We start from the raw sequence: 16,583 nt of genomic DNA, 5'->3' as shown, positions 1-16,583 counted from the left end.
GTACACTTCAGAAACAGGGGAACCTGATCATAGTCCAGGTGGGTGTGCAGACACGCGCCTATAAAGGGCGTGACCCACGCGCTCGTTCTGTCTCTCTCTCAACGAGGCCTTCTTCGCTTTCCCTCCGCTTCCTCGCCGCTGCTGCGGCCACCAACGCGACCATGTCTTCACGCGCCACTGTAAGTTTCCTACCTTTGTTTGGTTCCCCATAAAACTAAGCTAAGAATAAACTTCTGGGATCAACTAGTTTAACGTTTTAGTTTTGGTTTTAATTTTTATTTTCTTACATTTTCTCAGCAACCAAACTGAGGTTAATTTTCTTGAAAGCTTAAAAGTATGTCTTTTTTTGTTGTTGCAGTATCGAAGTAGTCGAAACCGATGGAGGCGAGGGTTTTCGAACCGGTCAGACGCCGGCGAGAGCGGCGAGTTAGTGACCGGAGACTCACATTTCCGGTCGGTGAGAGACGCGAACCTAGGGTTGCGGCAAGGAGAGAGGAGGAACTTTAACGAGAGTGGGTTTCAGCCCCAATCTTACAATCCAAGACAACCTTTTCCTCGAAATCAACCGTTCCGGAGGCCTCCACCGTTCAATCCAAATCAACCATTTCGGCAGTCACCTGCGTTCAATCCAAACCAACCGTTCCAGCAGCCTCCACCGTTCAACCCAAATCAACGTTTCCGTCAACCTCCGCCATTCAACCCAAATCAACCTTTCAATCAAAATCACCGCTTCCAGCAACCTCAGCAGTTCCAGCCACGGCCAACTAGGCCCTTGGATTATCGGAACTGGGAGTATTCTGAAGCAGGACCTTCTTCTCACTGTGGTAGTTACCTCTGCTATGCTTCTCTGATTATTGAGTATCAGCATGTACTAATTTCTTAGTTGATAATTGAGGAACTGTCATACTAGCATAGTTCGTTTGTTCAATTACTTGAAAACCTAAAATTCATAGGACAGAAAGCAAAAATTGGATGCAGTTCATCTGTTATAAGGAAAACATCTAATTCTAAAAGGCTAAAAGTAGTTTCTTGCTCAGGCTATAAAGAACAAAAGAAAGAACAAGTAGCATCTTGGTTTGGTTTTCTAGTTTGAGGCACTCGAACAAAAATTGAAAGGGAAAGCAGTGACTTAAGCAAAGTCGACTTTTTGTTGGTTCAATTTTAATCTATTCATGAGAAGATAGAGGTAGCCTAACGGAGACAAAAAAAAAAGAGGAGAAAATCAACAAAGTTGGTTTGGGCATTTGTAATGAAGATCTTGACCATGCCATTATGGAGGCATGAAGTGGTTCATATCCAAGGCAATACAAGGACGTGGGAATGCCCAAGAGAACATAGGCTGAGGCTGTGAAGAGGGACATGATAGTTTATGATTTGAGAGAATGTAATATGGTTGATAGATCTAAAATGGGGGTAAATGATTTTATTTTTTATTTTTGTATTTTCTTTTTCAAATTTTTGATTGGTAGAAAAAGATGCTTGTGGTTTAACTGAAGTTTTTTTGTTCATGCTTGGTTTCATTGAACTGGCTCTCAAAGGTGTGAACTTTTAGATTCAATTGACCTAATATCGATAATGTTTTATGAGTTGGTTTTTACTATATTAGACAATGAACTGCAATAAATACCTTGTAAGCTATGTGGATTTCAAGTGTGCCTGAATGTAATTCAAAATTATTTAATTCTTTTATCCTAAGCTATTATTAAAAGTGATCAAGCTTTTCCTCATAAACATCCCATATACGAAGATTACAGCCTTTTCTTGTTAGGCTCTTTTCTTAACATATTCTTTCTATTTGCCTATCAAATGATAGCAAATAAAGCAATCTAGCTTAAGAGTTTAGCTGACAGTTTTGAGCCATTGATGTTGTACAATTACTATTATATTAAACCATCAGATCAACTTTTAATGCACTTAATCTGCATTTCAATGAGAGGAAGATGAAGCATCCATTTTAACAGTATCTGATTTTTGGTTGAACTATTTAAACTGCAACTCCATGTACTTTTGCTTATCTTAATATGAACATGCTCTTTATGTTAAATCTGACCTTTTGTTTCCACCCAGTACTGCAGTTTTTGTTGGTTAACTTTTAGAATTTTTCTGGTATGGTTTGCAGAGCGGTTTACAGTTCTCTCATATAATATTCTGGCTGATTATCTTGCTGTCAACCAACGAAGCAGACTTTACTTTCACATACCTCGCCATATGTTGGACTGGGAATGGCGAAAGAGAAATATAATTTTCGAGCTTGGACTGTGGTCTGCTGATGTTATGTGCTTTCAGGTTATCACTCTGCCAGGTCTTATGTTACTTCTAGATAAGGAACAAGCTATTTATTTATTTATTTTCTGTTTCTGCTTTTTTCACTCCCTGCTAAGTTCATTCATTTAGTTGATCTTGTCTGATGACCTTCCACAACCCAACACCAAAGCGATCCCTACTCTCCCAGAAACACCCTCTTCCTCCCCACACTGCCCAACAATAACCCCATTCCAAAGAGACTCATTCTCTGAGGCAAACCTCCACAACCACTATCCCAACAGTGCCTTGTTGAGAGTTGAAAGCTTTTTAATACCAAGGCCTCAATTACATTTCTCCCTGCAAGTTATTTCTCATCTCGCTAGATGCAGTTTTTTCCACAAGGAACCCCTACCTACAAAAAGTCTCTTTTAGTGTTCTCAATACTTAAGCTTACTCTCTTGAGCAAGACAAAAAGAGACATGATAAATGTGTGAGCATGACAGAGTTTTTTTATCAGAGTAAGCCAACTCTTAGAAAGGTACTGTCTTTTCCACATAGCCAACCTCTTGTGGACCTTCTTCTCCATTGAATGCCAACTAGTTGTTGATTTATAGGAGGCTCCTAAAGGAACAAATACACAGCAAGGAGCTTCCCCTTCCCCTTCCCACATCCCAACCAGCCACCAAATCCTCCACATTAAGAAATATTGCCCATTGAAATTAACTTGCTTTTCTTCAAATTGATCTTCAATCCTGTTATGGCTTCAAACCACATGAAGATCCAAAAGATATAAAACTTGATCTAAATTGGCTTCACAAAAGATAAGAGTGTCATTTGCAAATAAAAGATGAAACGCCTCCTCCCCTTCCACTAACCTTAAACCTTGAAATGAAACCTCCCTCCTTTTCCCTCTTCAACAACTAGTTGTTCCCCTCCATGGCTAAAACAAACAAATAAATAGAAGGAAATCTCCTTGCCTTAAACCCCTAAAACTCTAGAAGAAACCAGCTGGAGTTCCATTCACCAACACCAGAAATCTCTCTATAGAGATGCCAATTGATCCAACCAATACATTTTCATTTTGTTGAGGATTTCTAACAAGTAAGCCCAATTAACATGATTATAGGCCTTGTCTAAATTCAGCTGCATTCTATGCTATTTAAGCTATTCTCAAGCCTTGAGTGAATTGCTTCATTAGCAGTAAGCATCACATCCAAGATTTGTCTTCCTTCAACAAAAGCATTTTGAGAGTTAGAAACAACCGACCCCACCACTTTCTTCAATCTGCTTCTATCTTCATTCCCTTTCCCAAAGCTGTCACTTTTGGTGGCTGTTATAGTCTGTCACTTTGTCACTACTCCCTTCAGGTTGTTGCATGATAAACAGATTCAGATCTGACATCCACCAAAGCTGGTTCTTGTTCACAATTTTGTTCCTGTACAAATTATTTTTTTTTTGTTTCCAACATTTAAAAATAAATAAATAAATAATGTGGTGCTCATTATTTATTTTTCAGTGATTTAAACTTGTGTGATTCCATTTTCAGGAGGTAGATAGATTTGGTGACTTGGAGGAGGAATTGAAGCTCCGAGGATACACTGGCATTTGGAAGGTATATTATGACATCAATTAAAGAGTAGGAAAAAAGTAGAAAAGAAGGATTTTAATATGGTTCCTACACCTTGACAAAAAAATGAGAAAACTTCAACTTGGAGTAAGTGTCAAAGGGAATCATCAATAGATGAGTAAGTGGGGAATTTAATCTGCACATAGCTTATGAATGCATTTCTGTATCCATATTGGTTTGCATTAACTCTGACTAGATGTAAGGACTAAGGAGAATGGATTTTACCCCTACTGAAGAATTCACAACAGGCCAATGGGTTTTTTATTTTGTTATTTCTATTTCCCCACTTCAGATTTTTTGGATGGATGTGCTCATATTGTCCCTAAACTTTTAAAGACTGAATAAGTCAAGTGGGATCAGAATGGGTGAACTCACTGGGTACTATCTAAAGTTTTGCAAGTAATCGGTAGTTTTAAACTATTACAAACTCAGAAACTGTAGCTTTTTTCTGAACACATTCCATAGCAAATGTGATTTCATGGATGTCCTATAATCTTTTGTGAACATATAGATGCGAACTGGTGATCCAGTGGATGGCTGTGCTATCTTTTGGCGAGCATCAAGGTAACTCACATCTCAAATTTCTGTATTCTCTTGATTTTTTTATCTCATTAATGGATCTGATTTCCTTTGTCAATTATTAACTAATAATCATATTTGCTCAGGCACAAAGCTCTCCAATTTGTATAGGTAGTGGTTTACCTGATCATTGTTATTGTCCCTCTCCAAACCATATTCCAACACTATTAAATTAATAGTTTTGGGAACTTCATATTCAAGTTGCCGGGGTACCAAAAAAGGGCCGCTTACCCAAGAAAAAAAAATTGAAATTTAATTTAATAAATCAAGGATTGGGCTTTAATCCAAATTAGCCAATTTTGTCAACTTGTGTTAAAAAAATTGAAATTTAATTTAATAAATCAAGGATTGGGCTTTAATCCAAATTAGCCAATTTTGTCAACTTGTGTTAGGACCTAAAAATTGATGATTCTTGTAAGTTGTGAGTGAAATATCTGCTTTTAGGATTATGGCTGTTGTCAGATTTCTATCTGAGCAGATACCTCCCTGGTGCTTGTCTTGTATATGAAATGCCTATGTTTCATCATGTATTACATGTATACAAGTCATGTGGATTTTAAGCGCTTTAAAATGTATAGCTTGCATTTAAGATAGATTTGAATATATCTATTTTTGTGAACATTTACCTTTTTGGAATTATTTTTACAGGAATTGTTTCTGGTTATTTTCCCATTTGTGTTTGTGATCAAGAGGTCCTAACTGCTTGGCATAACTGGGCCCGTTTTGGTACTTCTTGGTTGCTACTGTTGTCAGATACAAGAGACCTTTCATGCTGATGCTGCCTGATATGACCCTTAAGCAAATTTAATTTTGTAATATAATTTAAGAATTGATTTGGTAATTTTTTTTAATCAGATTTAAGTTGTTGCACGAGGAATGCATTGAATTCAATAAGCTCGGACTCCGAGATAATGTTGCTCAGATTTGTGTCCTGGAGGTACATTAGATTTTTCATGTCTTCTTTTAAAACTCGCGCAAATTTCTTCAGCGTTTATAACAATTTTAGAATTTTCTCTTCATCTTGTCTTTTTGTTCATAAATCCCCAAGGCTTTGTCTCAATTAATAGATCTTTGATTTTTTCTTTGAACAGTCAATTAATCAGAATTATAGTGGGAGTACGTCAGCTCTACCTGCAAGGTAATTCGGCAGTTTCTTTAAGCTATTAGTTTTTTTAAAAAAAAAAAATCAGCATATGTTACAACAATAGATAGGATTTGTAGAACTTACTTATCAAAAAAAAAAAAAATAGATAGGATTTGTAGATTTTAATTTTCACACCTATTTCATGACATATGGTCTTATAATGATCTGGAACTATGGATGGACATTCCCTCTCTTCTGTTGATATTTTGTGTTGTATCGGCTAGTTTCCCTTCCTTCTCTCCTGTTTCTTAGGTGACTGTTCTTTTTTCCTGATAGGCAGCATTTCTTCGATGGTTGTTGTGCATATGTACTTGGGTTATACCCCTTTGGTGCTCTTCTTAGTGAATAAAAACTTACTTCATATACCCTAAATTTTAGTTGAAACCAAAATGCCAGTTTCTTTTTTGGAGTGAGATGGTGAATGCTGTATCCTTTCAAGCAAATTTTTAAGCAAAGATAGGGTCTTGTTCCTTATTTCTTTCGTCTTACCTTTTTTCCAATTCAAATTTTTTATGAACCTTGATGGCTGTTTCTTTTATCACCAATTTGTGTCTGCAGCTCAACAGGTTCTAATAAGGTTGTTATCTGCAACATTCATGTGCTTTACAATCCTAGAAGAGGAGAGATCAAGCTTGGGCAGGTAATTATTGTCTGTTTCAGACTATACTGGTTGTTTCCTGACATTCTGTTCTCTTTTACAATTATATGATTGATGACTGTTTAAATGTTTATATTATTTCTTTTGGTGATCTAATTGGCAAGAACAAGATGTCAAGTTGTTGGAATTTTTTTTAAATAGGCCAACAGAATATATGAATACACAGACACACGCACCCAGTCTTTCATTATTAGCTGTCCTATTATTAAGGATGTGATCAAACATACCTTAACATGTAATTTATACAAATCTTTATGCTGATGTGCATCTGATACTGCTTTCATTATTTTGTATTACAGAAATATGTGATGGAAAATTTGTTGCCTAAATTTTGATTTTTTCTTCTTCTTTTTTTTCTTTCTTTCTTTTGTTTTTTGATCAGACTAAATTTTGATATATGTTAGGACATTGTTTACTGTCTTCTGAAAACAACACTCCCATTTTCCTGTTTGATACACCCTTTCAACATAACTATGCACAATGCACCACCACCAAAATGATCATTAGCCTGTCTCCAAGCACATTTGAGAGACGAATAGAATGCATGGTTCTTTGTTGCTGTGGTACTAATAAGAGGTGGGCTGCTTAGTTTTTCCAGCAGCGCCTCTTTAGGAGGCACATGGAAAAGATATCTCACAGCTGTGTTTGGGGTAGAAAAAATTTTAAAGTGTCTTTTGATATGTATGATTTACTATCAAGCATCACAGCTGTGTTTTTTTAATTCTCTTTCCTATCTTTTCAACCAATACCCCTTCCTTCAGTTTTGTCTGTGGCCAGCTCCATCGTTGCTAGCATCTTAGTTTGGGAAAAAATTCTCATTTACTGTAGCTATTTCTGTTATTTTGTCTTACCCTGTAGAAAATAGGTGCAGAGTATTATCAATAATGAAAATGAAATAAAAGAAAGTAATTTTTTTCCTTACTTTGTGGATTATAGAATCAATTTTGTAAGTGTCTTATCAGAATGTTACAAAGCTTTGTTGTGAATTCTTTGGCTTAGCATGGTTTAGTATAGCCCTTTGGTGAGAGAACGGTTTAGCATACCCATTCGGTGAGAGAATAGTTTTACTATTTCCCTGAATACTCCTTGAATAATATCAGTATACTTCTCATGCAGTTGCTTAGTTTCGTTAGGCTAAAATCTCGGTCCTGAATGCATCGAACTACAGTACAAGTTGCCATATTTTAATCAGATTTGTGTGCCACAAACAGGTTAGGGCACTCCTCGATAAGGCTCATGCTGTTTCTAAGATTTGGAATGATGCTCCTATTGTTATTTGTGGGGATTTCAACTGTACTCCGAAGGTACCCATCTATTACTTCTTGTTGGAGTTATTTCCCTTACAGTTTCTATTGTCTTTTGGTTTTTCTCATCATCTTTTTAAGTTTGATTCTGTTTTAAATATAATATTGCAATAACAGTCTCACTTTGGTTTCAGAGTCCTTTATACAATTTTATATCTGAACAGAAGGTAAACCTCTGCTTTTTATTTGCTCTGACATTTGATGATTGGCACACTATCAGTCAAAATGCTAAATTTGCATAGTTACGTTGCAGTTAGATTTGTCAGGACTGGATAGGGATAAGGTATCAGGACAAGCTTCTGCTGAAATTCATGCACCAAGGCAATTTAGCCCAAATCCCAGGTAAGGTACCTCAGCTGGGTCTTTTCGTATGTCCACAAAAATCTGCTGAAATCTTGCAAAAATATTGTAGGATCCAGTTGACTGATAATTCAGCACAAGGTCTAACTATGAATGATGTAAGGGAAGTTGGTGCTAAGGACTCTGATTCCCTCTTAGAAATTCAGAAGCAGACTTATCCAGATAGCAATGTGGGAAATGTAGCTTCTATGGATAACTTGTCTCAGGCTCAATGTATTAACACAGTGTTGCATGTTGACAAATCTTGCACTAATGGCCAACATGAGAATGATACAAGGGCACCATCTGATGAAATGATAAAAGAAACTCAGCAGGAGAAGGTAGGTGGCTTTGAGAATGAAACTGAACCAACTGCCTATGATCCAGTTGATGATTCAAAGGAAAATCAAAGTATTTCCCTTAGTGAAGGTGAGGCTGTTGTTGACCAGGTGAATGGTGGGATTTGGGAAAGTACTCCTCCAGCTGCTTCTCTTCATGAAGAGACTTACTCTTCTGATATGATTGAGAGGAGACAGGGAGAAAGAATTACTGTCATCTCTAATCCTGTCCATCAGTTTTTTAGTGAACATTCTCAACCAGGTGTTGATGATGAGAAGGATACCCCCTCAACCCCATATGAAATTAACATCTCTGATGCATCTACCAGCTTTGATATTGTGCTGGATAAACAGCTGGAGAATTTAACACTTGATGAGGCAGATGAAGACACAGAGGAAAATGGAAATTTAGGTGAAGATTGTAGCACATTTTTATCTGAATTGAACAAGACAGAAGAGACATTTCCATCAGACTTTGGTCAATCTGTGAGAAGTGACCAAATTCTGGATGATTTTTCTCCAAGCATAGAGCCTGAGCCTTTTGAAATGGAGATATCTGCATATGATCCTTCGGTATGGACTCCGATGGAAATAGAAACTGCAACAGGTAATGCGGACTGCACACATCTGGAGCACCCTCTAAAGCTGAGAAGCACATATACAGAAGTGGAGGTAAATCATATCTTTTACTTTTTTTCTGCTTGTCGTCCCCCTCTAAAATAAAATTTACTATTATAAACTTTGAAATTACAGTTTGATGTAAATGTCTGTTATTATTGAACTTCCAATTTTGAAGTAAATTTCGCTTCATATTTTTTCATTAAAAAAAACCTTAGTTTACCATAGAATCTTGATTTGGAATGAATCCATAAATGGGAGGTTTGTGCTTCTGAATCTTCACAGGATCGTTCTGGGACAAAAGACTCAAATGGAGAACCCTTAGTTACCAGTTACAACAGGTGCTTTTTGGGCACAGTTGATTATATTTGGTAAGTGCTCCTTGATGGTTCATTCTAACTATTGTAGTCTTTTGCTTCTCGTAGTGTGTGTGTGTTTGCATGTATGATACTAAGAACAAGACTAACATGGGTTTGAAATTTAGTTTCTGAATTTTTTTTTAATTTCCTTTATAAAATCAAGCAAGTATGTAATTATTTGGTTGTTCTATCAATTTGATTTGACAACTAGGCGATCTGAAGGTCTCAAAACTATCAGAGCGCTTGCTCCAATACCAAAACAGGCTATGCAATGGACTCCAGGCTTCCCAACTAAGGTACAGTCAATTTTTAAAATTTGGATTAGCTTTTGTGGATTTTAGAGCTTTACAAAATTAATGCCTTCTTAAATGAAATTGTACCAAAATCTGAAATGTCAAGTCTACTGTTGCTAAGAAAAATCCAAAATTGACTTTGACTACCATTATTATGTGCAATCAAAAAGGCAAATCTTTTGATGAGAATTAATCAGAGTTTATTGTGACAAGAGTGTGGTTTCCTTCATATTCTTATGAATGGTAGGGTAAAAATACTGGTTCATATCTTCTATTTATAGATTCAAGAAGAAGTAGATGATTAAGCTTGGTTTAAGGCTGTGTTTAGTTCTTGAAAAGAGAGAAAGAAGATAGGAGAACTAGAAGAAAAAATAAAATATATATATTTATATTGTTTGGTTATCCATGTAATAGTCAGGAAAGAAAATTAAATTTTTAAAGAATGCACTTAAGCGTTTGCTCCATGTTTTCCCTAATATTTTTTTGTATCATCGAAATGTAAGAAAATTATTTTCATTAGAGTTTTTTTTTTTTTTTCCTTTTCTTCTCTACAGAACCAAACATATATCTTATGATCAATACTAAGAAGCGTCTGAATTCCTCTTTTTGTACATAATCCTTTTGCTAAAAAATATTATAACATTTTATATATTAGTATTTCCCTATGGAAATATGTTTTTTTGTAGGATAAAGAAAAGTATTAGAAATATTTGTATAAATATTCCAGGGCATGGAAGAAAAAAGTCATTGGATTGAGATGAACATATAGTCTACATCAGATAAATAGAGATGAGAGAAAGAGTGGGAGACACCCGGTGGAGCAGACTTCGGTTCAGGATGTAGATTCTAGGAGTGGATAAACATGTGATTGATTCAGGCTTTAGAGTCGTAACTATTCTCTTTTCTCTTTTCTCTCTAAGTTTTCTATGGTATAGTCAATTGGTTTTCACTCATTTGTAAATGTAGGCATAGTTGGACAAACACATTAAAACCCAATGTTATTGCATTAAGACATGATATTATTGCTTCAGCTATCATTATAATTACATCAGGTTAGGATCTTCTGGAAGCAGTTGCGAAAAAGGCAGTATGGATTAAGATTGAACCTAGTAGTCTGTTGTAGCAACTAAATATAGCATTAATTATTTAAATTATATTTGACAGATTCAGAAATATGGAATAGTCATAAGCTTTTTGACAAAATTTTCAGCTTGTGTAAACCATGAGATCACTTTACATTTATCTGATCAATAAATACATCTAAAGGATCTTTCAGCCAACTCTTCCATTGTTTATACAAAATCCCATCTCACATATGAAGGTGGAATACCATTATTTAAGAGATATAGGATTCCTGCTACCAGAAGTTTTCTTAGCATAAACTCACTAGCTTGTAGTTTGTATCAGTTGCTTAAGTTGTTTTTTGTTCTTTTTGGGCTGTTGTCATGTTTTCCAGAAATGGGGTAGCGATCATATTGCCTTGGCAACAGAATTGGCTTTCACGAAGGATTGACCAGTTATAAGACCTAAGTTCTTTCACATCCAAGCTCTACATTCCAAAAAGACTCAGATCCCCCATCAGCTATCTCTGCATCTAATCTGCAAGTTTTGGATTTTGGGGAAGTCCACAAGTTTTTTACACCTTTAGGTTTGTGTTATTGTATTCTTTTTCCTGCATATACCGTTACCAAACATTGAATTAACTTATGATCTGAGATTTTTATTCTGTACATTATCCAATTCTTTTACAAGAGATAACTTAATCCGCTCCCGATCATACTAGGTTCTGGGTTCTCGTATGAGAAAGAAAAGAATTCAACCTTTTTCTTGAGTTTGTGTAACTGCAGATTACAACAGAACTACAATGCCGGTTGTGAGCCCTGACATGTATGAAAATGAGCTTCATCAACAATTTATGCTCCAATATCTGCAGCTTTCCTCAAAAGGCTATGGACACAGTAGGGTGGGCTAATGTGGCCCAAACCCAGGCCCATGATGACTGCGACAATGCAATTGGGCTCTCATCTTTATCCTACACCAAGTTGCCAACATCACAATTTTGACATGTCTTTTTGGACCCCAGGTACTGGCTTTAAATCCTTTCTATATATGTGTGTATATATATACATATATATTTGAACTATTTGGTTAAGAGGGATGAAATGAGGTCAAATTTGTAAATCCAACCGTTTGAACTTGAAATTTAACCCATTTTTAACACAAATGTCTTTCTACATTTGATTAGTGATATGTAAGTTTCAAAAAAAGAAGGCTATTTTACCCCGAAAAAAGGGGTATTTTTGTCAAAAATTGGTATTTTTTAAGCTCAAAAACTGCAAAATTATAATTGGTGTTTTTTTTTCTATTTGCCATTCTTGATCGATTCATTTCATATATTGCGTGGTGCATATAGAAATTAAAAGAAAGCTTATAGTTTTACTCCATCGTTTTTGGAAGAATCAAAGGATCCAAGGCAGGAGTTGGCAGCTAATAGCAAGCAGAGGAATTTTGAAGCCCACGTGGACAGACCCACTTGTACAAAAAGGTGGACCCATTAAACCCAAACCCCCACTCCAAAATAATAATAAATAAATAAATAAAGGGCAGATGGAGAAACAGCTCATCTCTCCCTTCACTTTCTCACAATCAAGTGAAGTGACAACAGAAGGATTTGAAAGTAGGCCACCATCTCATTCCTAATCTCTAATTCTGCAAGCAAAAGGAACCTGCAAGTGATTGTTTTGGCTTTTCAGGAAAGAAAAAGAAAGCAAAGAAAAGAAAACAAGCCATGGAAGCAACCACTGCAGTGTGTGGTCCACAAACAATATAGGGACACGTCACTCAAGTCTCATGTCTACATCTTTGGTCTGACGCTTCTCAGAATGTCAGAACAGAAAAGGACAGATAGGTTTTTATTTTGTTTTTTTCATTTTTTAAAATCAAATTGCTTTATTCTTCCAGTTTAAAATAGTTCGTCAAACGAGGAATGTAGGTCAACATAGATTTGAGACAAACATAACTATATTTAATCCAAAGAAAACATGTCAAAATTTATTTATGTAGGTGAATAATATTAAAATTTGTCACTTTTTAAAAAAAAAAATTATATTCATCTTTAAATTATTTATTTAAATTTCAAATTCGTTTCATTAGTTAAATACCCGAAAAAAACCGTCTTATTATAGATAATGAGATGGATAATTAAAAAAAACTTGTTCAAGGACGATCTCCAAATATTTTACTCTTTTTTTTTCTTCAAAAAAAAAGATAAAAGTTACCTTCTAGCTCCTTGACAACTCTAATTCAATTCATTTTTGTTTTTATTATTTCTCTTGGTATTTTAAAGCTCTTTTAGAAAAATATTTTAAATATCATTTTTTAAAATGTTTAAATAAAATTTTGAAATATAAGTCTATAATTCTTGTAGATTCCTGATTTTAATAAAAAATTTCAAAAATGTAAAAAATTACTTTTATTTTTTAGAAGAGCATTTTTAATAATAGCTATTTCTGTATTAACTTTCTTCAAATGTTAAAACAAAAGACAGGTATAAAGGTGACCTAAAAGGACCCTCCCAAAAAGAGGAAAAGGCCTGCTTTTTTCTAATCTCATAATCCAAATATTAAAAAAATAAATAAAATAAAATAAAATAAGAGCCTGATATATTCAATAACTCCCCGGATGCAGCATCGAAGTAAAAGATGTACAGACTTTGCAGTTGCATCATGCACGTGGGAAATGTGTGCGTCTCTCAAAAGTGTTGGTTATTCTTCCAATTCCAACTTTGCCCTTCTCAAGTTGAAAAGTCCCGATTTGATATCTATCAAACTTGTAATCTCATGATCGATAATACGGGTCATGCTTTAGAAAAATTGAAGAAAACCGGTTCTTAGGTTAACGGTTAACCAACCTTACCAACCGGTTGCGGGGAATTAATCCCATGCACCACACATTGTTATCATCTATTACAATAACCAATTATAAAATCTGTTTATAATTGCCTTTTGGGAATTTTTTTTATGAAGTAGAAAAATGAAGAAAATTTTGGAAAAAGAAATTATAATTTATTTATTTTTTGAATATAAAGTGATAAACCCAAGAGGTAAAGAAAAAAAAATTAAAGTTAAAATAAACTAAAATTTCTAAAAAAAATAATTTGGTTCTATAATTTATAAATTAAGGAAAATAAAATTTATTTTATTTTAACTTCAATTACTTGTTGAAAAAAATTGGATGAATATTTGAAGTGTGAAAAATAATATGATTAGTTTATTAAGTGAAAAAACATTGAATAATTTCAATGAATTGAATAGTAAATGAAATTATATTATATATATATGGGAAAAATAGAAACAAATTTAAATAAGTATATATTATTTTAAAATCAAAATAGTTAATTAATTGAGAAATATATGAATAAATTAATTTTTAGCATTTAAATTTACTTATACAAAAGATTGGTTGAAATATTGAAAATACAATAAATAAAAGTATAATTAGTAACTCATTAATTTTTTTTTAGTAAATTTCAATTTTGAATATTTCAATCATCCATTGAACACCCCCTAAATGTAATGAACTTGTCTAAACAATATCCAAGTCATGTGAAGTCATAAAAAAAATTTTAAAAGGTGAAAGAAGTGAAGAATCGGAAGGGTACGAGGAATGTAAGAAATCTTCACATTCTTCGTACCCTTACTAATTTTTTAATATTTTTTATTTTGATTTTTTCGGGCATCTATTGAACATCCTCTAATTGTAATGAGATTATTTAAACAATATCAAGTCATATGAGATCTCAAAAAAAAATTTAAACTTCAAATAAGTGGAGAATTAGGAGGATATGAGGAATGTGGGGATTTTTCACATTTTTTGTGCCCTTGCCAATTTTTTAGTATTTGTTTATTTTGATTTTTTAGACATACATTGAACACCTCCTAATTGTAATAATATTATTTAAACAATATTCAAACCATATAAAATCCAAAAAAGAATTAAATTTCAAACAAGTGGATAATTAGAAGGGTAGAAGTAATGTGAACAATCCTCACATTCTTTGTACTCTTGCACCCATTGAACACCCCCTAATTGTAATGAGATCGGCATGAAATCTAAAAATTAAAAAATAAAAATTTCAAAGAAGTGGAGAACCTCACATTCCTCACATTTTATCACTTTATATTACAAAATAAAATAAATTCTAATTTATTTTTTTTATAGAAAATTTGTATTTTTACAAATTATTCAATATTTTTTAATTTTTATAAAATAATTTATCATATTATATAATTGGATGATGTAAATAATTAAAACTTTTGTGTTGCATTAAATTTTTTTTATTTTTTATTATTTTCAGTGGAGTTGACAGGTTGGCAACCCACGTAGAAAGGTTCTTGTTTTTTTTCTTTTTTTATTCAACAATCCTCACATGTGGCAAAGTGCCATAGTGCAAGATTGGAGGTATGGTACCGAAAAGGATATTGCGGTACCAAATCATCACCATTCCCTTCTATGTCGAAATTTAGGTCTAAGAATACAAATATATGATATTAAGTAATTAAAAATTGAAATTGGTAAAAATAAACGAGAATTGGTCCGATACAAATTTATAAGGTTAGATATAAAGGAACAAGAATTGGTCTAATACAAATACACCATAATACAATCAAAATCTTATGCATCAACTTTGAAGATTGTTGATTTGATGTGGATGTATAAATATTATTAATTTTATAAATATTTATTTGTAATAGTCTTAAATCTTTTGACAAAAATAATTTACAAAATCTATTTATAATTTATGTGGCAATTTTGGGATACAATATGAATGATAATTTCAAATGTCATTCTTGGGTTATCTATCATTTTTATTTGTTGTTGTTATTTTAAAATGCAAAAAAAAAAAAAATGATAATTCACAAAAATCAAAAATATATTTTCTATTTTTTAGTTGTTTGTTTCTTTTTTTCCTCTTATCATTTTAAATTGAAAAATATTTTACAATTATAATGATAAAAACATTAAAATATTAAATTTTATATTATCAAATGAAAAAAAAAATTACAAATGTATTTAAAAAATTGCAATTTACTGCAATGTATTAAAATCTTTAAAATAAAAAAAAATTATACAATATTATTTTATTAAAAATTAACATTATTTGTCAAAAAGAATTTTAATTAACTCAAACAATAAAAGATTCAAAATACACATTTATAAAGAAATAATTGGGTTTCATCGATCATTAATCATCCTAATGTAGGTGGATTTTGATCAAGGGTTTTGAAAAATAGTACTTCAAGATCAATTAGAGATCCAAGGCCACAAAAATTTTTCTTTGTTCAATTTGGGAAGATTTAATTATCATAAATGAATTTCTAAATCAATCAATTTTTGTTTTGATTAATTTATTAAATATCAACTAACCATTTAAGAGTGATTTGGTACGTATGAATAAAAAATGAAAGAAAGATGAGAATGTAGGTGAATCATGATAACGTGTAAAAGGAATAAACAAATTTTTTGTTATTGATATTAATAATTTGAAAACAATCCAAACACGTTAATAAATAAATGCGCTTTGAATAAAAAAAAGTGGGAATTGGAAAACTTTTTATATACCAAATAAAGATTATTAAATAGGAAGAACCCTTAAATTAGTGATTATTGAAGTTGTAAATTAATTTACGAAAGTATAAAAATATAAATCAATAAAAAAAAAATAATAGGATATTTGATAAATCAATTTAATAATTTAAAATGACTTATAACTTAATTTAGATTCATCTTATTTTTTTAAACATAATTTTATATTTAAATAAAAATAAGTTAATCATTTTAACTTAATACTTATGATACTAAGTTATTTAATAAATATATTTAATTATGAGTTATTTGATTAAAAAGGTAATTGAAAATTCAATTTTGGAAATCTAACGTTTCATAAGTTTTTTTGTTCATTTCAATAAAAATGTCTTTATTGTTTTCTTATAAAAAAAAAATTATTATTTTTAAATATATTGTAAATATTTGAAATAATTAAGGGCATTTATGTCAAAAATTATTTATATGAAAGGAATA

General features: G+C 32.6%; 1 protein-coding gene across 2 annotated transcripts; it reads left to right on the top strand.

Annotated features, from left to right (window-relative positions):
- The first annotated feature begins 24 nt into the window (after positions 1-24).
- Positions 25-12,181, top strand: LOC117912616 (carbon catabolite repressor protein 4 homolog 6). Of its 2 annotated transcripts, XM_034827284.1 has the most exons (17): positions 44-179; positions 359-824; positions 2,120-2,286; positions 3,791-3,856; positions 4,383-4,435; positions 5,306-5,387; positions 5,542-5,588; positions 6,153-6,234; positions 7,464-7,556; positions 7,691-7,723; positions 7,810-7,898; positions 7,969-8,905; positions 9,137-9,222; positions 9,422-9,506; positions 10,960-11,151; positions 11,351-11,586; positions 11,961-12,181. In XM_034827284.1, exons 1-15 carry the CDS (start codon positions 162-164, stop codon positions 11,014-11,016), a joined length of 2,361 nt encoding a protein of 786 aa, XP_034683175.1. In that variant the 5' UTR covers positions 44-161; the 3' UTR covers positions 11,017-11,151; positions 11,351-11,586; positions 11,961-12,181. The 2 variants fall into 2 exon arrangements, with proteins under 2 accessions (XP_034683176.1, XP_034683175.1); XM_034827285.1 differs by having other exon boundaries at positions 25-179; positions 10,960-11,586; positions 11,961-12,146.
- Positions 12,182-16,583: the final 4,402 nt, after the last annotated feature.

This window comes from Vitis riparia, chromosome 4 (assembly GCF_004353265.1).
Source record: "Vitis riparia cultivar Riparia Gloire de Montpellier isolate 1030 chromosome 4, EGFV_Vit.rip_1.0, whole genome shotgun sequence".
Taxonomy (NCBI): domain Eukaryota; kingdom Viridiplantae; phylum Streptophyta; class Magnoliopsida; order Vitales; family Vitaceae; genus Vitis; species Vitis riparia.
Note: the sequence above shows the minus strand (reverse complement) of the source record. Positions and strands in the feature narration are given on the sequence as shown.